Raw genomic sequence first — 18,241 nt, 5'->3', positions numbered from 1 at the left:
GGCTAAGCGGACTGCTTGCAACTCTAGGCACTTGATGTGCCAATGCAGTTGGGGCCCCGGCGTCCACAGACCCGAAACTGCATGCCCGTTGTACGTGGCCCCCCATCCGTTGGCAGAGACATCTGTGAACACCACAACATGCCTGGACACCTGGACTAAGGGCACTCCGGCCCGTAGAAACGCAGCGTCCGACCAAGGACTGAAGGTTTGGCGACAGTGCGGGGTAATGTTGACCCGGAACGTGCCGCTCTGCCACGCCCATCTCGGGACTCGATCGTGAAGCCAGCGCTGAAGCGGTCTCATATGAAGCAGGACTAGCGGTTGCGGCTACTGCGGCTGCCATATGCCCTAGGAGCCTTTGAAACTGTTTCAGTGGGACCGCTGACCTGCCTTGAAAGGACTTGAGGCAGTTGAGCACTGACTGGACACGCTCCTCTGTGAGTCCAACTCCATACCGAGATAAGAGATCCTCTGCGTGGGGCAGAGTTTGCTCTTGTCCCAGTTGACCTGAAGCCCCAACTGGTTGAGATGCCGGAGCACCATGTCCCTGAGTTCGCACAACAGATCCCGCGGGTGAGCTAATATGAGCCAGTCATCGAGATAGTTGAGGATGCGAACACCAAGTTCTCTCATGGGAACAATGGCCGCCTCCGCGACTTTCGTGAAGACACGGGGTGACAGGGCCAGCCCGAAGGGTAGGACCTTGTACTGATATGCTCAACCCTCGAACGCAAACCATGTCGAGGAAGAATCGAGACATGAAAGTACGCATCCTGGGGCCGGATGCATTCGAAGATACGCTTCTGTGTCAGCATCTTGAACAGGAGTTTGTGCAGGGCCCGATTCAAGAGTCGCAGGTCCAGGATCGTCCGTAACCCACCGTCTTTCTTGGGTACAATGAAGTAGGGACTGTAGAACCCTGACCTCATTTCGGCTGGAGGGACGGGCTCGATCGCGTCCTTCGCCAGCAGTACATCGATCTCTTTCCTCAAGACAGGGGCATCGTTGCTCCGCACATGGGTGAAGCAGACGCCCCTGTACCTGGGAGGCCGACGGGCAAACTGAATTGCGTAGCCGAGCCGGATGGTACAGGTGAGCCAGCGGGACGGTCTCGGAAGCGCTAGCCAGGCTTCGAGAGACCATACCAACGAGCCGACCCGGACCACCAGCGTACCCATGGAGGGGCAGCGAGGTGGAAGGCAGGGACGTGACTCCGGAGGCATTACAGCGGCCGAGAGAGGGGTCTGGGTGTGCGGAGTAACACCTACCTGCTTCTACCAAGGGGCAGACGACAGGGAAGGCCCAGAGGCGTTCGGCTGCTCGCTGCCCAGAGGCGAAGGAAGGAGGGGAAACGAGGAGCGAGGCCTGTGGGCGTCGGGTCCTGGTTTCTGCACCTCCTTGCCCAGTAGGAGATGAGGGTGGCGAGGCCGTAGTGGCGTCAAGTCAAGTCAAGTCATCTTTATTTATATAGTGCTTTTTACAATACAGATTGTATCAAAGCAGCTTCACAGTGATAACATAAAAAATAATACAAAAAATAATTTCATCATCGTCCACCTATAAGGCAGATCTATAATATTGTTGAATATTAAATGTCCCCATCTAAGCAAGCCAGAAGGTAAGGCAACAGCGGCAAGGAACCAAAACTCCATCAGGTGACAGAATGGAGAAAAAAACCTTGGGAGAACCCAGGCTCAGTCGGGGGCCAGTTCTCCTCTGGCCAATGAGTGAACAGTGTATGAAGTTCAGAATGAATCAGAGTATTTGTCCAGTTCCGGTTGGTTGAAGTCGGAGTGGAGAGGAGGAGAGACTGGTTGACACTTCAGGTCAGCGGCGTCGTCGTCGTGTCCTGGCGCTGGTCCTTCATCAGATCTGGATACGGCCTGGTTCCGGTGGACAGCAGTAAACCTCGGGAAAGACAGAGAGACTAATTTTAGCGTAGACGCCATCCTTCTTATGATGTACCAAGTACATCAGGATTACGGGAAGTGTTCCCGGTCCCGGCTGTTCTAAACTATGCAGGCTAATTATATAAGTCTATAATGTGTTATGTGTATGCTAGGCCGAAGAGATGTGTTTTTAGTCTAGATTTGAACTGACAGAGTGTGTCTCCTTCCCGGACAATGGTAGGAAGACTGTTGTATGGTCATACTTCCTGGTTCTAGTAAGAACTCGAGCTGCTGCGTTTTGAACTAGCTGTAGTTTGTTTATTAAGCGTGCAGGGCAACCACCCAGTAGAGCATTACAATAATCTAGCCTTGAGGTCATAAACGCATGAACTAATTGTTCTGCATTATTCATTGAGAGCATATGACGTAATTTAGATATATTTTTAAGATGGAAGAAAGCGGTTTTACAGATACTAGACACATGACTTTCAAATGAAATATTGGTATCAAAGAGCACACCCAGGTTCCTAACCGACGACGAAGACTTAACAGAGCAGCCATCAAGTGTTAGACAGTACTCTAGGTTATTACGTGTGGAAGTTTTTTGTCCAATAATTAGAATCTCTGTTTTTTTCTGAATTTAGTAGTAGGAAATTACTAGTCATCCAATTTTTTATATCAGCTATGCATTCCGTTAATTTTGTGAATTGGTAGGTTTCGTTAGGTTTTGAAGAAATATACAGCTGAGTATCGTCGGCATAACAGTGAAAGCTAATTCCATGTTTCCTAATGATATCTCCTAATGGTAGCATATACAGAGTGAACAGCAGCTGTCCTAGTACTGAGCCTTGTGGTACGCCATACTGAACTTGTGATTGATAAGACATCTCTTCATTTACTGCTACAAACTGATAACGGTCAGATAAGCAGTGATGGGAATAACGGCGTTATAAATAAACGGCGTTACTAACGGCGTTATTTTTTTCAGTAACGAGTAATCTAACTAATTACTGTTTCCTCCGTAATGACGCAGTTACCGTTACTGACAATAAAATGCGCCGTTACTATAATTGAGTTCACTGAAGCGGTTTTCATCCGATCGGGCTCTTTTCTCCGCCATAGGAACTGCAAACTCTTTTCTCTGGTGTGTGTGTGTGTTTCGAGGCGCCGGACTGGACAAAAGCGAAGCGAACGTCGTCAGCGCGCGAGAGAGACCGAGTGTGATCCGTCCGAGAGCGCGCTCGACAGTTCGCGAGAGAGACCGAGTGTGTCCGTCCGAGAGCGCGCTGGACAGTTCGCGAGATTGACCGAGTGTGATCCGTCCGAGAGCGCGCTGGACAGTTCGCGAGAGAGACCGGAGTGTGTCCATCCGAGAGCGCGCTCGACAGTTCGCGAGAGAGACCGAGTAGGCCTATGTCCGAGCATAATATAGTTTATCATCTGCAACGTTTTAATTAGTTTACATGGTTATAAAATAAAACTCCAAAATAACATGCAGGGAACGTTCAAAGAAAACATCTTTGTTTGACCGGTTGTGAACACGTGCGGCAAACACGACTAGAATTTGGCTTAAATAACCTCTGACGATGACGTTCTCTGTAGGTTATACAAATAAACCCCCAAAATATTAGATTTTATTATTATTATTATTATTTATGTTGGTACATTGTTCAATATTATATTGAGAACACTTTTAGTTAAACTGTTTACATTTGTGAGGAAGAAAATACTTCAAGTAGGCTAGTATGTCTAGTTGTAAGTTTTATTATTTTAATTTGCACTACAAAGAGTGTATGTGTATGTATATTTTTTATTACTTATTTTTGGTACATTTCTTAAGAAGCATACCGGTAATTTATTTTTGGATTTGTTGGCCAGTTGTGGTCTGTGCAATATTAAAAGTTCTAAACCATCAATGTTTTATAATAATAATTTGTTCTAGTGTCCATTTCATTCATTTAACATATTTAATATTGGGGGTATCCAAGATATTTCCCATATTTAAATTTTTCTTTCTTTTTTTAAGTTTTTTTTCAATAGTTACTTTGCCTGGTAATTAGTTACTTTTGTAATGATATAACTCAGTTACTAACTGAGTTACTTTTTGTGAGAAGTAACTAGTAACTATAACTAATTACTTTTTTTAAGTAACTTGACCAACACTGCAGATAAGTATGATTTAAACCATGCTAGTGCAATTCCACTAATGCCAACATAATGTTCGAGTCTATTTAAAAGGATGTTGTGGTCAATGGTGTCAAATGCAGCACTAAGATCCAGTAATACTAATAGAGAGATACAACCACGATCGGATGATAAGAGTAAATCATTTGTGACTCTAACGAGAGCTGTCTCGGTACTATGGTACGGTCTAAATCCGGACTGAAAATCCTCGCAGATATAATTTATTTCAAGAAAGGAACACAGTTGTGAGGATACTGCTTTTTCTAATATCTTTGACAGAAATGGCAGATTAGAGATCGGCCTGTAATTGACTAGTTTTGTAGGATCAAGTTGCTGTTTTTTAACAAGCGGTTTAATCATAGCTAGCTTAAAGGTTTTTGGTACATATCCTAGAGACAAAGATGAATTGATGATTTTAAGAAGAGGATCTATGACATCTGGAAGCATCTCTTTCAGCAGCTTAGTCGGTATAGGGTCTAACATGCACGTTGTCCATTTAGATGATTTGACGAGTTTGCAAAATTCTTCCTCTCCTATAGCAATGAATGAATCAAATTTTCCCTCAGGGAGACTACAATGCACTTCCTGATGCGATACTGTATTAGACGGTTGCATAGTTATAATTTTGTCCCTGATATTATCGATCTTATAAGTGAATTAGTTCATTAAGTCATTACTGCTGTGTTGCTTGGAAACTTCTGGGCTTGAAGCTTTCTTTTTCGTTAGTTTAGCCACTGTTTCAAATAAATACCTAGGATTATGTTTATTTTCTTCTAATAGGGTTGAAAAATAAGCAGATCTAGCAGCTTTTAAAGCCTCTCTGTAAGCAATCGAGCTCTCCTTCCATGAAATCCGAAACACCTCTAGTTTTGTTTTCTTCCAGTTGCGCTCCATTTTTCTGGCTGCACTCTTAAGGGCCTGAGTGTGCTCGTTGTGCCACGGCGTTGGACTATGTTCTTTAATCTTCTTTAAGCGCAGCGGAGCAACTGTGTCTAAAGTGCTGGAAAAGAGAGAGTTAAAAGTTTCTGTTGCAATACTAGTAAGCATCACTGTCATCTGAGCGCTGGGGCGAGGGGAATGAGAGCGGCGAGGCAACGAGGCGGCGCACACCATCATTCTGGCCCTCTTGGACGGAGGAGACTGAGAGCGGCAAGGCAATTGAACGTCGTCTGAAACTGTCAGTCTCAACCGTGTTTGACCCAGAGGAAGTGGAAACTGCTCTTTTATTGAAACTTTGGGTATCGCTGACCGGAGGGCAGAACAAAAACAAAAGGAAAACAAGGATTCTCCACCCGGCCCTCCTCCGGGGGAAGGAGTGGTGCTGACACACCCTCCTGAAGAGCAGACGTCACATCCTCTGGGTCGCCTGTCTCAGGATCGCTTCCCTCTCCTCTTGCTTGGGGGTTTAGACAAACTCCGAGGGGGCTGGGCACGGTGACGAGCAGCCGAAGGAGCAGCCGCCGGGGACGGCGCAGCAGCAGCCTGTCTCCGGGGCATGATGTACTTAATCACCTCCGACTGCTTCTGGGCGGCGGAGAACTGTTGGGCGTAGCTCTCCACCGCATCGCTGAAGAGGCCACCCTGGGAAATGGGGGAGTTCAGGATCTTACTCTTGTCCAACTCCCTCATATAGGCCAGGGTGAGCCACAGGTGTCGCTCCTGGACCACCAAAGGGGATTGCATGCAGGGCAGAAGCAGCTTCTCCACACGCACTGTAAGCCTTTCCAGTCAGACTGGAAGAGAACCTACATGCACGGGAGGGGAGCGTAGGGTTACCCCGCCAGGTGGACGTGGTCTTAGGACACAATTGCATCGCAACCGACAGTTCCACTGGGGGGATGCCTTCGTATCCCTTCACTGCCCCACCATCAAGAGTGGTGAGGGAGGAGGAGGGAGTCGACCTGTGTCTGGCCGCCAGAGGGGCCGTCCATGATCTCGTCACCTCCTCATGCACTTCCGGGAAGAAAGGAACCGGGGCGAGGCACTAAGAACCAGCACGGGCCGCTCCGAGAAACCAAACGTCGAGCCACGAAGGTTCGGAACGCGGTGGAGGGTTCCACACGAGCCCGACACTTGCAGCCGCCCGGGAAAGCATAGCAGCCATTTCTGGATCTGGCAAGGGGGCAATTCAGCCGGGTCGTCATCCCCAGAAAATGACCGCTCTCCCTCCGATGCAGCGATCGACATCTGGTCCTCGGGCGGAGCCCTGAAGGAAACGACTGGGACCACACGAGGTGGCCCAGCACGCTCCTCGGGGGGCTCCAATGGAAGCAATTCGGAGGAGTGAGGGGGCCGTGGGGGTCTTTCGCCCGGCAGGTCATTCCTCACTGTAACCCTAAGACCACCTATGGGATTAGCCGAAGTAGCCTTCTTCTGGAGTGAACCAGAAGAACTAGAACGGGGAATCTACAAAGGGATGTAGCCCTCATTTGAGGGTTCTTAGTCTTGATCTTAGCACTGCGACGGTCATGTTCCCACAGTGAGAACATGACTCATTCACAAACGCTGCCTCAGTGTGCGCAAGGCCCAAGCACGAGAGGCAGCAATCATGACCATCAACCGGTGGCAGAGTTTGACCGCATCCAGAAACACACGGGTGAAACGTCATCCTGAAAAGGACGCAATCTTCACTCGTGTTGCCCTTTTAAGAAACTCTCTCTTTATTGTGCTGAAGCACACAGGGATCAATGCGGCAACACAGCAGGGAAACTGCAAGCCCGCTGTGTGCTCTCAACCGAGTAGCAGCTGTGACAACAGCTCTTTGAAAGATGAGATTGCGTGAAGCGACAGCCGTCACCCGGGAGTCTCGCGAAGATCACTGAAGCGCCGTAACACCAACACAGAGGGGTCTCGAAAAACAGCAGACTCGTTGAGCTCGTAGAAAACACTAATCCAGACGCTCATTCACTCAGAGGACACAACCGGTCGGCTCTGAAGCAAAAAGCAAAGTGTGTGTGCGCTTGCTTCCGCTTTATACCCGCACTGGCAGGCGGGGCGCGGAATGCAAATCCTGCAAGCCAATGTCCATTGGCTCGGTTTAGTTTCACTCGAAGGCAATTGGTCTCCCTAGCGTGATCCCAATTCGTTGGTAACTCCTACCGATGTGACGTAGGAGTGACCGAACGAAAGGGAACTAGGTTTTGAGTTAATGTGTGGCATTTTTATACATTTGTTTATACATACATACTGTACATACAGCATTATTAATCAGCATACAAAGAGCATTTCATAATAAACAATGTTCGAATTTGGAAGATTATGTAGAGATGGCAAGGAAAGTAAAAAAAAAACTTTTAAATTAGTTAACTTTGATTTGTCCTCATGATGAGAGTTTTGATTATTAGATTATGTACATTGTTTGGTTTTAGTAGTAGTATAAACAAATGCTCCATACTTTTCTTAAGAGGTAAACGCTACACCCCCATCGTGTTCTCGCAGTCCCAGTGCCTTCTATGTGCCATACACAAAGGTGTCTATAATAAATAAATAAAAACTTCTGATCTAACCTTTTTATATTTATAACAAGTTGGGAGAAATATTTACTTTTTTTGGATACATTTTTGGTAAAAAAATTCTGAGACGTTACAGTTGTGGCTCTCTGTTTGCTAAAGAACGCTAATTTAACTTTGCATTTACTGAAACATTGTGCCACTGTTCGTAGAACAGTATTTGAAGGACAATATTAAAGTTTTCGTCTGAGAAAGAACTAAGAATGTGAATGCAGGGCTAAGGAAAGTGAAAAGAATGTGCAAGTAAATGAAAGAGAAAAGAAAGTTGATAGATGGAAGTCGTAAGAAGATTGAAAGAGAAAAGAAAGTTGATAGATGGTAAGCGTAAGAAGATTGAAAGAGAAAAGAAAGTTGATAGATGGAAGTCGTAAGAAGATTGAAAGAGAAAAGAAAGTTGATACATGTAAGTTGTAAGAAGATCATTTTAAAAGAAAGATCTATAATAGCTACCGGTTTATGTAAAATACGTCCGACTGTTTGCACTGTATTTTTTTATTTATTTTTTTCCAAACTGTGATTCGGGAAGATTTTATTAATTTTTAGGGCTGTCTGATTGGAAGAGATTTTGAAGGGGAACGGGAGAGCTTCACTCCGACGAGGCGAGTGAAGATTAGCTATACTATGGAGTATAAAGGTTCGCTGTTTGTTAAAAACAGCAAAAGTGAAACGTGCTCTATGGGGTCCCCATTGGGCAATACTGGTGCAAACCTACTTAATCACTTCCATCTCAGATAGGGGTGATTATTAATTATCAAGGCTGTCTGATTAGAAGAGATTTTGAAGGGGAACGGGAGAGCTTCACTCCGACGAGGCGAGTGAAGATTATCTATACTATGGAGAGTATAAAGGTTCGCTGTTTGTTTAAAACAGCAAAAGTGAAACGTGCTCTGTGGGGCCCCACTGGGCAATACTGGTGTGAGACACCACCCCAGCAGAGGACGTCCCTGGATTGTAGGTCCAGTGGCACCGCAAACCTGCTCAATCACTTCCATTTCAGATTGGGTCTTAATTATTCTTATTTCTTTTGATTTTTTAAATTTCTTCTATGTAAAGCACTTTCAATTACCACTGTTTAGCTTTGCATTTACTGAATGAGCACTATGCCACTGTTCGTCCGACTGTTTGCACTGTATTTTATTTTCTAAACTGTTTTAATTATTCTTATTTATTTTATTATTTATGTAATTATTTTAATTTCTTCTATGTAAAGCACTTTGAATTACCACTGTGTATGAAATGTGCTATATAAATAAACTTGCCTTGCTAATTGGTTGACCAAAGTTGGGGGGCAGGTGTTAGAAACTATATAAAAGTTTAAAGAATTGTTATACGGTTTGTAATAGCTTCCGTTACATTTAACAAGCTGGGACAAATTAACCTTTGAAATCTATTTTAAAATCTGTTTCTGCCTCAGAATTAGAACAGTTTTAGAACATTTATTGTACAGAGCCTTTGGATGGCAATTTTTCTTAGGTCAACAATATTCTTTCACAAACCTAAAGTGAACGTGAGAAATGTGTCCATGAAAAAAATCTTTAATGTAATATATTGAATGAAGGTGAAAGCTAAATGACAAGTCAGAAATGTATAACTCCAAAACAACTTCCACAAAATTAATGTCAAAGAACACGAGTTAATTTCACTATACATTTGCTTTATCTGAATCTCATTGTTTATTTGTACTATTGGATCTGTAGATAACTGTTGCTCACAAAATCACACATTGTCAGTAAAATGGTAATTATTTGTTGTTATTGTACAGAGCTTATAGACCTCTTTAATATTGCAGAGATATGTGTAGGTTTTTTAATACATCTGTTTATGAATAACAAGTTTTATAACTAAACAAACAAAAGATAAAAAAACCTCCATATTACATTAAAAAAATTATATTGAGTAAATTGTTTCATATATTGACAAATAGTTGCTTTTATTACATTTGTTTCCAGTCTCTTTTTACATTTTGTTATTTTTTTTGAGTGGGCGTTCAATCAAAGAATAATTCAATAATTTTCTTGTTTTATAAAACACAAATATTGTGGCATTTCACAGAAACATTCGTTTATTAGTTAACTAACTACACATTAACTTTATGTGAATCTCACATGATTTACTTGAAAGTTTGGGATCTGATGAAAACATTTGCCCGCTGTGACACAGAACAATGCTTTTTAATATGATTCACTATTCTTTGATTGGGTGAAACTCTTCTCACACTGAGAACAGAACTACGGCTTTTATCCAGTATGAACTCGCTCGTGTGATTTCAATGATCTTGACAGAGTGAAACTCTTGTCACAATATGAGCACTTGTAAGGTTTTACTCCAGTATGAAGTCGCTCATGTAATTTTAGGTTTCCAGACTGAGTAAAACTCTTGTCACAATATGAGCATTTGTACGGTTTTTCTCCAGTATGAACTCGCTCATGTAATTTCAGATATCTTGGCTGAGTGAAACTCTTGTCACAATATGAGCACTTGTAGGGTTTTTCTCCAGTATGGATTCTTTGGTGAATTTTCAAATTGCCCGCTGTAGAAAATCTCTTCCCACAGTTACAACACACATGATCTCTCACACCGGTGTGTATTTCCTGGTGCAGTTTAAAACTGCCTAGCCTTGAAAAACTTTTTCCACAGAGAGGACACACATAAGGCTTCTCATCTGAATGAACTATCAAGTGTTGTTTTAGCCGTGAAGATGAAATGAAATCTTTACCACACTGATCACAGTTAAATGGCTTTTCTCCAGAGTGAATGCGCAGATGATAATTGAGATCAGTTAAACTTTTGAAACTCTTCTCACACTGAGTACAGTAGTACGGCTTCTCTCCAGTATGAACTCGCTCGTGTACTTTCAGAGATCGAGACTGAATGAAACTCTTGTCACAATATGAGCACTTGTAAGGTTTTTCTTCAGTATGAATTCTTTGGTGGTATTTCAGATGACTAGATGTAGTATAGCTCTTCCCACAGTCACAACACACATGATCTCTCACTTCATTATGTGTTTTCTGGTGCTTTTTAAAACTGTCAGGCCATGAAAAACTCTTTCCACAGAGAGAACACACATAAGGCCTCTCGTCTGAATGAACTATCATGTGTTCTTTTAGATTTGATGATGAAGTAAAACCTTTACCACACTGATCACATTTAAATGGTTTTTCTCCAGAGTGAATGCGCAGATGATCCTTGAGTGTGGATGAAGATGCGAAACTCTTCTCACACTGAGTGCATGTATACGGTTTCTCTCCAGTGTGAATTCTTAAGTGTGTATTAAGGTTTCCTTTATTTTGGAAACTCTTTCCACACTGAGTGCAGGTGTGCTTCTTTTTGGCTTTTTTTCTTTGAATTTTAAAGTTACGATGTTCCTCCTCCTCTTCATTCAGTTCTTGCTGTTTCACTCTCACCTGGTCTAAAATACACAGAAATACAGTTAGAATTAGTCCAAGTGAATCCTGATTTAATAGCAGAAAGCAACAGAGTTCAGATCTTTCATATGGCAGATATTTGAAGTAAATTGATGGCACTACCAGTGGACTAGCCTACACAAACATCCAGATACTCAGAATTAGGAAAATAGTTTTCTTTATAAACCATTATTTTTCAGTATGTAAACTATATATGTGAAAAGTATTTAATAGGCTACTCAATTAAAAGATTAAACAACTACAAGACAAGTATACTTAATTATACTTTTAAGTATATCTCGATCAAAAGATTGAGTACAAGTCCTATAGTCCAAATATACTTAGACCTTTCTGTCAGTACCAATGAGTCAAGAATACTTAAGTACAATTTTAAGTACATAATAAGTACTGCAAGTATATGTTCTTATTTTTAAAATAAGTTTAAAAAAAGTATACTAATAATAGCACACACTTGAATAAACTTCTTTTTCGTAAGGATTGTTCGTGAAGTTATGATCATTAAGATCCATTTCTCTATCATTTATCATCCATACACTGATTATTAATTAATATCAACCAAAGCAGTCATAATGAAGCATCAAGAATGGACACCAACCTATTTGTTCCTCAGTATCTTCATGTTTTATTCTGGATGGTTCTGGATCACTCATGTCTTCAATCTCCTCTTTAATAAACTCCATCTTTAAGTCACACAGATTTCAGCTGCTACTCCTGGAGTTTGTCCTTCTCTTGTAGGATGATGGGAATATTCCCAGTATTTATTGGTGAATTGTTGTGGGAGGGGCTTCACTGCAGGTGTGAACTGTGATCACTGTGTTTTTATCCAATCTGCATTTAAAAAGTACAGAGTCATCATGTTTAACTGCTGCTGAAAAGCCTCTTTGTCTCCAAAAGTTCCCTGTTTTCAGCTCATTCATTATGGTGATGTCTGAGATCTTCTGTAAATTGGCACATTAAGCTCATTTGATTGGTGTCAAGAGTCTAAAACAAACTACAGTATCATCACCTTTTACTTCAGTTCTTGTCTTTGCTCTCACCTCCAAAACAGTTAGAATCAGTTTAAGGAGGATAAATGCAAAAATTCAAGTGAACCCTGATTTAATAACAGAAAATAAGAGTTCGGGTATCTGTCTGGTATCAGATCTTTCAGTTTCTCTCATAAAATCTATACTTTTTTTTAGGTTTGCACTCACAAAGTGCAAACAGCACTGAGGCGCATTCACATATCAGGACTAGAGACAAAGTACTGCCTTACACTGTTTACTGACATATTCCCAGCAAACAGAACGTTGGCACAACATACCCAACCTTCTAACAACGTTTTCACAACATGGCCAAAAGGTTGCTATAACTACGTTGTGTGGTAATGGTTGTTACAGCGTTGTCATAATGTTGACATTAAACCACCTTTCAGTGGCATTACTTCAGGTTGTGCCGAGGGTGTTTGGACAACCACTGGACGACATATGTACTTGTCACGGCCATGAAGCGCGAAAATCAGCCTTAAATTTCAACCAACAGCTGGGCCGTCTCATTTAACATCAAGCAAGGATACGTGAGAATTGCGTTTAATTTACGTCCTCGGCCAAATAAAATACGGAATTATACAAACACAACCTACAACTTCCTTCTCTAATGTGACATTTATTTGAACATCTTCTGGTCAGGTATGATACAATTTTTACTTTATGCCAAAAGTTATAAGCCATAATAAAGCCAAAATGACTTTAATGATGAGTAATTGATTTGAGCACTCCTTGAACAGGCAGGCAGCGACCCATACATAATAATAAGGATAAACAATATTTAAAAAGTATTTAACATATTATATAATAAATATAAATATTTAATTATCTAACATATGACTAATTAAAAATGAATTACAAAACATAACATGCTAAATGGGGGATATCTAGAACGTCGTCTCTCAGTTGCTGAATGTCGCACAACAGCGTTGCTACAGCCCTGTGGCGTCTTACAATTCTACGTTGTTACAATGTTGCGAGCACGTAGACAGCGACGTTGCCATAGCAGAAATGCAACATGCCAGAGACGTTGCCACAACGTAAATGTGTTTGCTGGGTTGTGGCTTCTCTTTGTAAAAGTTGTCTGAGAAGAAATGTTGATATGCTATACAACCGCATATGGCCCTGTATGTATATATATATATATATATATATATATATATATATATATATATATATATATATATATATATATATGTGTATGTACAATGTCTGTTTGTATAATATAAACAACAATAAAGCAAAATAACAGCACCACCGAGTTACTGTTTGTTTTATGTGGAAAAAACTAACCCCCAAATAAAAATAACTATTATTATTTATAATAAAATGTTAGCTTTCGCTGTAATGTCTGTAATTTGATAATACTGTACTTTATACTGTAGTCGAATTGAGAACATATGCATTTACTGTCGCTATTCCAGAATTTTAACCCTCTACAGTGGAAACTTTTCTTTAGCCCTATGTTTAGTACATGTTTCTTTAAATGATTGCAACCAATTATAATGTTTGAAAAAGTATCAAAGAACAGTCCCATAAGGTTTGGGAGTCACTAGCATGCACCATTTGAAGGTGGGACGTCCTTTTCTGACACATGGCCACAGGAGCACATGGTGTGAGAAGAAGGCGAGATTATTTGCTTTAGTAATATTATTTAAAATAGCATGAACTGTATATTAAAAATGTGTGTGTGTGTGTGTGAAGGTGTATGGCAGTTTTTTTTTTTCATTTCATTTTTGAATGTCCACAATTTTGAGTTCTTACCTGTGTGTTATGACGTTTCTTAGGTTGAAGCAACAATCCAAAAACGTTAAGAGTAATGCCGATGAACGATTAATGAAATAGCTGATAGAAAAGGCAACATATGCGTTGTTTGCGGAAAACTGAAGTCTGAAGTTAAAACGTTTTTCTTAGATGTCTGTGGCGTCCTCAAGTGGCGAGTTTCGTGATTGCATCATTCGAAAATTGCGTTGCATAATGATGAGTCCAAAAGATGGAATACATTTTCCCAAGAGATTCACCGCAACAGCCTCCGAACAGGGCTTCTTTTAACTTCTAGTAAATGGGTAGTCACATTGTTGTTAGTCTACTAATAGAAGTACTGTTTGCAAATAGGGGTGTACACGTATTCGTATTGAACCGTTCGGTACGAGGCTTTCGGTTCGGTACGCATACAAACCGAACGATTCGTTGGACCATTTTTTCCTGCCGACCAAAATCCGCGCTGGCACGACCACCATAACGTTGCACAACATCAATGGCAAACCTCTGGGCAAACGTAATAAAAGCGGAACAAAACTGTGCTATTATTTTGTGCTTCACGGACACTTTATCAGTTCGGACCATCAATGTCAGTGCAGCGCGAGCCGAATCGTGATGAAGCAACACTGTTATACACAGCGCTAAGAGATCCAGAGAAAACATTTTAATTAGCCACTGAAGTAATAACATCACTGCGAGATCTAATGAGAAGCATTCACATTTCTCTGTTATTAACGGATCAAACGTTGAAACCAGGAGAAACATTTTGCCATGAATGAACTAGTTATAGGCTTTAAGTTCACAGATCAGCAACATTCACCATGGATTTAATATAGTAACACTAACTGTAACCATGGAAGTTTGGCAGAAATGGTAAAATGCCTTCAGGTAGGCCTACATCACACATCCTTTTGCAGCACTTCAAAACTCAAATATTATCATATTTAAATGTTATTTTTAATGTGATGATGACCAAAACATTATTTGTTCATCCTTCAAAGATGACCCCCATTTATAAAATTAAAAGTTCCAAGAAAGTTCCCAAAATAAATGTATTTTAATAAATAGGAAATTTATCTGGCATTTCTTTCTTTTTGCTGTATCGAAAACGTACATCACTGTATCGTATCGAAACAAACCGTGAATTTTGTGAACCGCCTATTTGCAAAGCACAAAGTTAATTTATTACGTACATATATTGTACTGAAAAAGCACTGTTCTTGTATTACAATAAATATTTAGTACAGTAACTGGGTTCATGTTTAAATCAATAATGTCTCATATCTTTATGTACTAGTAATTCTATACAATGATAGGTCAAATGCAGCAAGTCAAAAGACCAACTGGACCTTCTTTGCCTGTTCGCACACATTTCTTTGAAGGATTGCAAAAATATTGTCTGAATATCGATATCGAGATATTGGAAAAAAATATAGAGATATAAATTTTTGTCAATATCCCCTACCTCCAGTGCCTCATGGGAGTCAGGGCTCACTCCACCAGAGGCATGGCCTCCTCCTGGGCAGGGTCCAGTGGAGTATCCATTGGCGACATATGCTCTGCAAGTACGGGTCCTGTCTGTTTAGCTTGGCCTTGAACTCTACGCAAGCTCAGCCCGCTCAGAACAATGTCACTCAAGGCTCCGACCTCATGGTCTGAGCCCCTTAGTCTTGGAGGAATGCCTTCTCCCTATCTTAGCCTTGCTACCTTCAGGGCCCGTATCCTCAAGTGCCTTAGGCCGAGGCCTTAGAACGATCGTCATTTTGTGTTTATAGCACGCCGCTATTGGATTGTGTTCACAAAGAGGAGAAGATTTTTCCACAACTATCGTTGTAGGAAGTTTTCCATGTCTGAGCAGAAAAGGGACGTGACGCTTATCTGCCCCGTCTCTGGTTGATAGGCTTTACTTTACTTTATACTTTATTGTCAGACTGAAGTCTGAAATTTTGTTTAAATGACAGTATCCATGTTTACCACAACATTTAACAAACATTCAACATTAACATTCACTCAAACCACACAGTTATACAATCATTACAACATTTATCCATCGGCCCCACCAACCCAATACTCTTGATCTCTGATTAGGTTTTTTTGTTCAGCGCTACGATTGCCTGATGCACAAAAGAGTGTTTTAGCTTCACCTTATTAAATTTGGGAACTCTATACCTCCGCTTTGACGGTAGTAGTTCGAACTCTTTGTGCAAAATATGCATGGGATTAGATACTATATTGTTAGCCAGCCTGAGAATGTTATTGTGATAAGTTGAGTCATAAATCTTGTCAAGCGGCTGACCTACTATCTTTGAGCAGATTTTTAATTGATTAAAAACCTTTGTTTTTAACACGACAGACAGACTTTTATACCAACTAGAATTGCAGTATTGCAGTAAACTCAGTATCACAGACCTAAAAAACAGCAGAAGAATCTTCCTTCTTACTCCAAAAGACCTAAGACGGCGAAGAAAATAGATTCTCTGCTTTGTCTTTTTACATAGAGTCTCAATGTGATCTTTCCAGGATAACATATCGTCTATGGTCACTCCCAAATACTTATATGTCTTGACTAGTCTAATTTCCTCCTTATGAATAAAGACAGGCACTATATCTGCCTTTGACCCAAATACAATCTCCTCAGTTTTACTCGTATTAATGATGAGTGTTATTCTCACACCACTCAATCAATTTACTTACACCGTGTTGATGAACCTCAGGACTATCTAAGTCATTCAACACAGATATTAGGACAGTATCATCAGAGTACTTCAAAATATACTGATTTAACATGTCCGTTCGACAGTCGTCGATATATAATGTAAAAAGTATGGCAGAACTAACGCAACCTTGCGGACATTTGTAATGATTTCAGACGACACGGTTTTATTCACCCTGACTCTTTGAACTCTATCTGTGAGAAATGAAGTATACCACTGAATCAGATCAGGGTTCACCCTCAGCTGTACGAGTTTTAACACTAGTCTGTCAACTTGTATGGTGTTAAATGCAGAAGAGAAGTCCAAGAACAAAGTTCTCACAATTGTTCTTGGTTTATCTAGATTTTTTTAGATAATATGCACTAAAGCAGCAACTGCATCTTCAGTACTAAAGCCTTTCTTGTAGGCAAACTGCCATGGATCTAATTTATCTTTCCCTGCTGCAACCAAATACTGAAGTAACAGTCTCTCTAGACATTTCACAATCACAGAAGTGAGAGCTATTGGTCTAAAGTCTTTGTATTTTTTTGGACATGATATCTTCGGTAGTGGTTTTATGTCTGCGGTTTTCCATATCACAGGGACAGCATGTGTGTCAACTGAAGCTTGAAATACTGGTTGCCCCACAGGTGCAAGTTCCTGAGCAATTTTTTTTTTAAAGGCCTGCACTACATCCATCAGGACCCACAGCCTTTTTGTATTAATAGATTGAAACATTGTCCTAACATCTTCAACCTCAATAACAATTCTATCCGATGGTACTAGAACTCTATATGTTGTTTTTTTGATCTTATCTTGTTTGCCTGTTAATTCAAACCGTGTAAAAAAGGTGTTTAGTTCGTTCCCAAACCTAAGTTCATCATCAGTTACAATGGATTTATTTGAGGATGACAGTCCAGACATAGTTTTCATAATGTCCCAAACCTTTTTAGAGTTGTTCATTTTAAATGCTTTCTCCAAACACTTCCTATGAGCTTCTTTTGTTTCTTTTAATTTAATTTTTAATTAATTTTAAATAATTAAATATAAAAATATTAAAAATAATTAATGACTATTTTTATCTTTAAAAGCTATTTTCCTCACATTTATCATTTCTTTAATATCTTTAGTCACATATGGTTTGTTATTTGGATAAACTTTAATCTCTTTAGTGGGTATGTTCAGCTCCACACAGAAGTTTATATAATCATTTAACACTGTAGTTCTTTCATCTAATGAGCCTTCATCAAAGATTTCCCAGTTTGTCCAATCAAGGCTTTCAGTTGTTCTACACTTTCATTTGACCATATTCTGATCTTTTTCTTTTCTGGTTTACTCTTTTTAAGTTTAGTCCTATACACGGGAATCATAAGCACAACATTGTGGTCAGAATATAAAATTGGTGGCATACTTTTGGACACATAAGCATTCCTGACATTCACAAAGCACTTATCAAGGGTATTATTGTTTCTTGTTTGAGTCTTTACATACTGTTCAAATCAACACTAGGGTTGGTGTTTACAAAACACTAGGGTTGGAATGGTTCATGAAAAAAATCAGAACCGTTCAATTCACTTGTCACGGTTCGAGACATGTGTGTATTGCTCGGGTCCGGCCACGCGCAGAGTAACATGTTTTTTTTTTTTTTATCATTTGGCACGGAAGCGAATGTTACACCGTGGTCTGACCAGACGCACTGCGATAAGATTCCAGCGACAAATAATTTGACTGTCCACACCAGACGCGATGCAA

The 18,241-nt window shown here is 40.6% G+C and overlaps 2 protein-coding genes across 2 annotated transcripts in view; one reads left to right on the top strand and one right to left on the bottom strand.

Moving 5' to 3' along the window:
* Nucleotides 1-18,241, top strand: part of LOC306997106 (uncharacterized protein) — a 417,445-nt gene that overhangs the window by 102,471 nt on the left and 296,733 nt on the right. The window lies entirely within an intron of this gene.
* Nucleotides 9,292-13,026, bottom strand: LOC306997094 (uncharacterized protein). The gene is made up of 2 exons (XM_079610169.1): nt 11,606-13,026; nt 9,292-10,994 (listed from the first exon to the last, which is right to left on the bottom strand). Exons 1-2 carry the CDS (start codon nt 11,688-11,690, stop codon nt 9,820-9,822), a joined length of 1,260 nt encoding a protein of 419 aa, XP_079466295.1. The 5' UTR covers nt 11,691-13,026; the 3' UTR covers nt 9,292-9,819.

This window comes from Phoxinus phoxinus (genome assembly GCF_949152265.1).
Source record: "Phoxinus phoxinus genome assembly, chromosome: 4".
In the NCBI taxonomy this organism is placed as follows: Eukaryota; Metazoa; Chordata; class Actinopteri; order Cypriniformes; family Leuciscidae; genus Phoxinus; species Phoxinus phoxinus.
The sequence above is the reverse complement of the archived record's forward strand: the minus strand, read 5'-3'. Positions and strand labels throughout refer to the sequence as shown.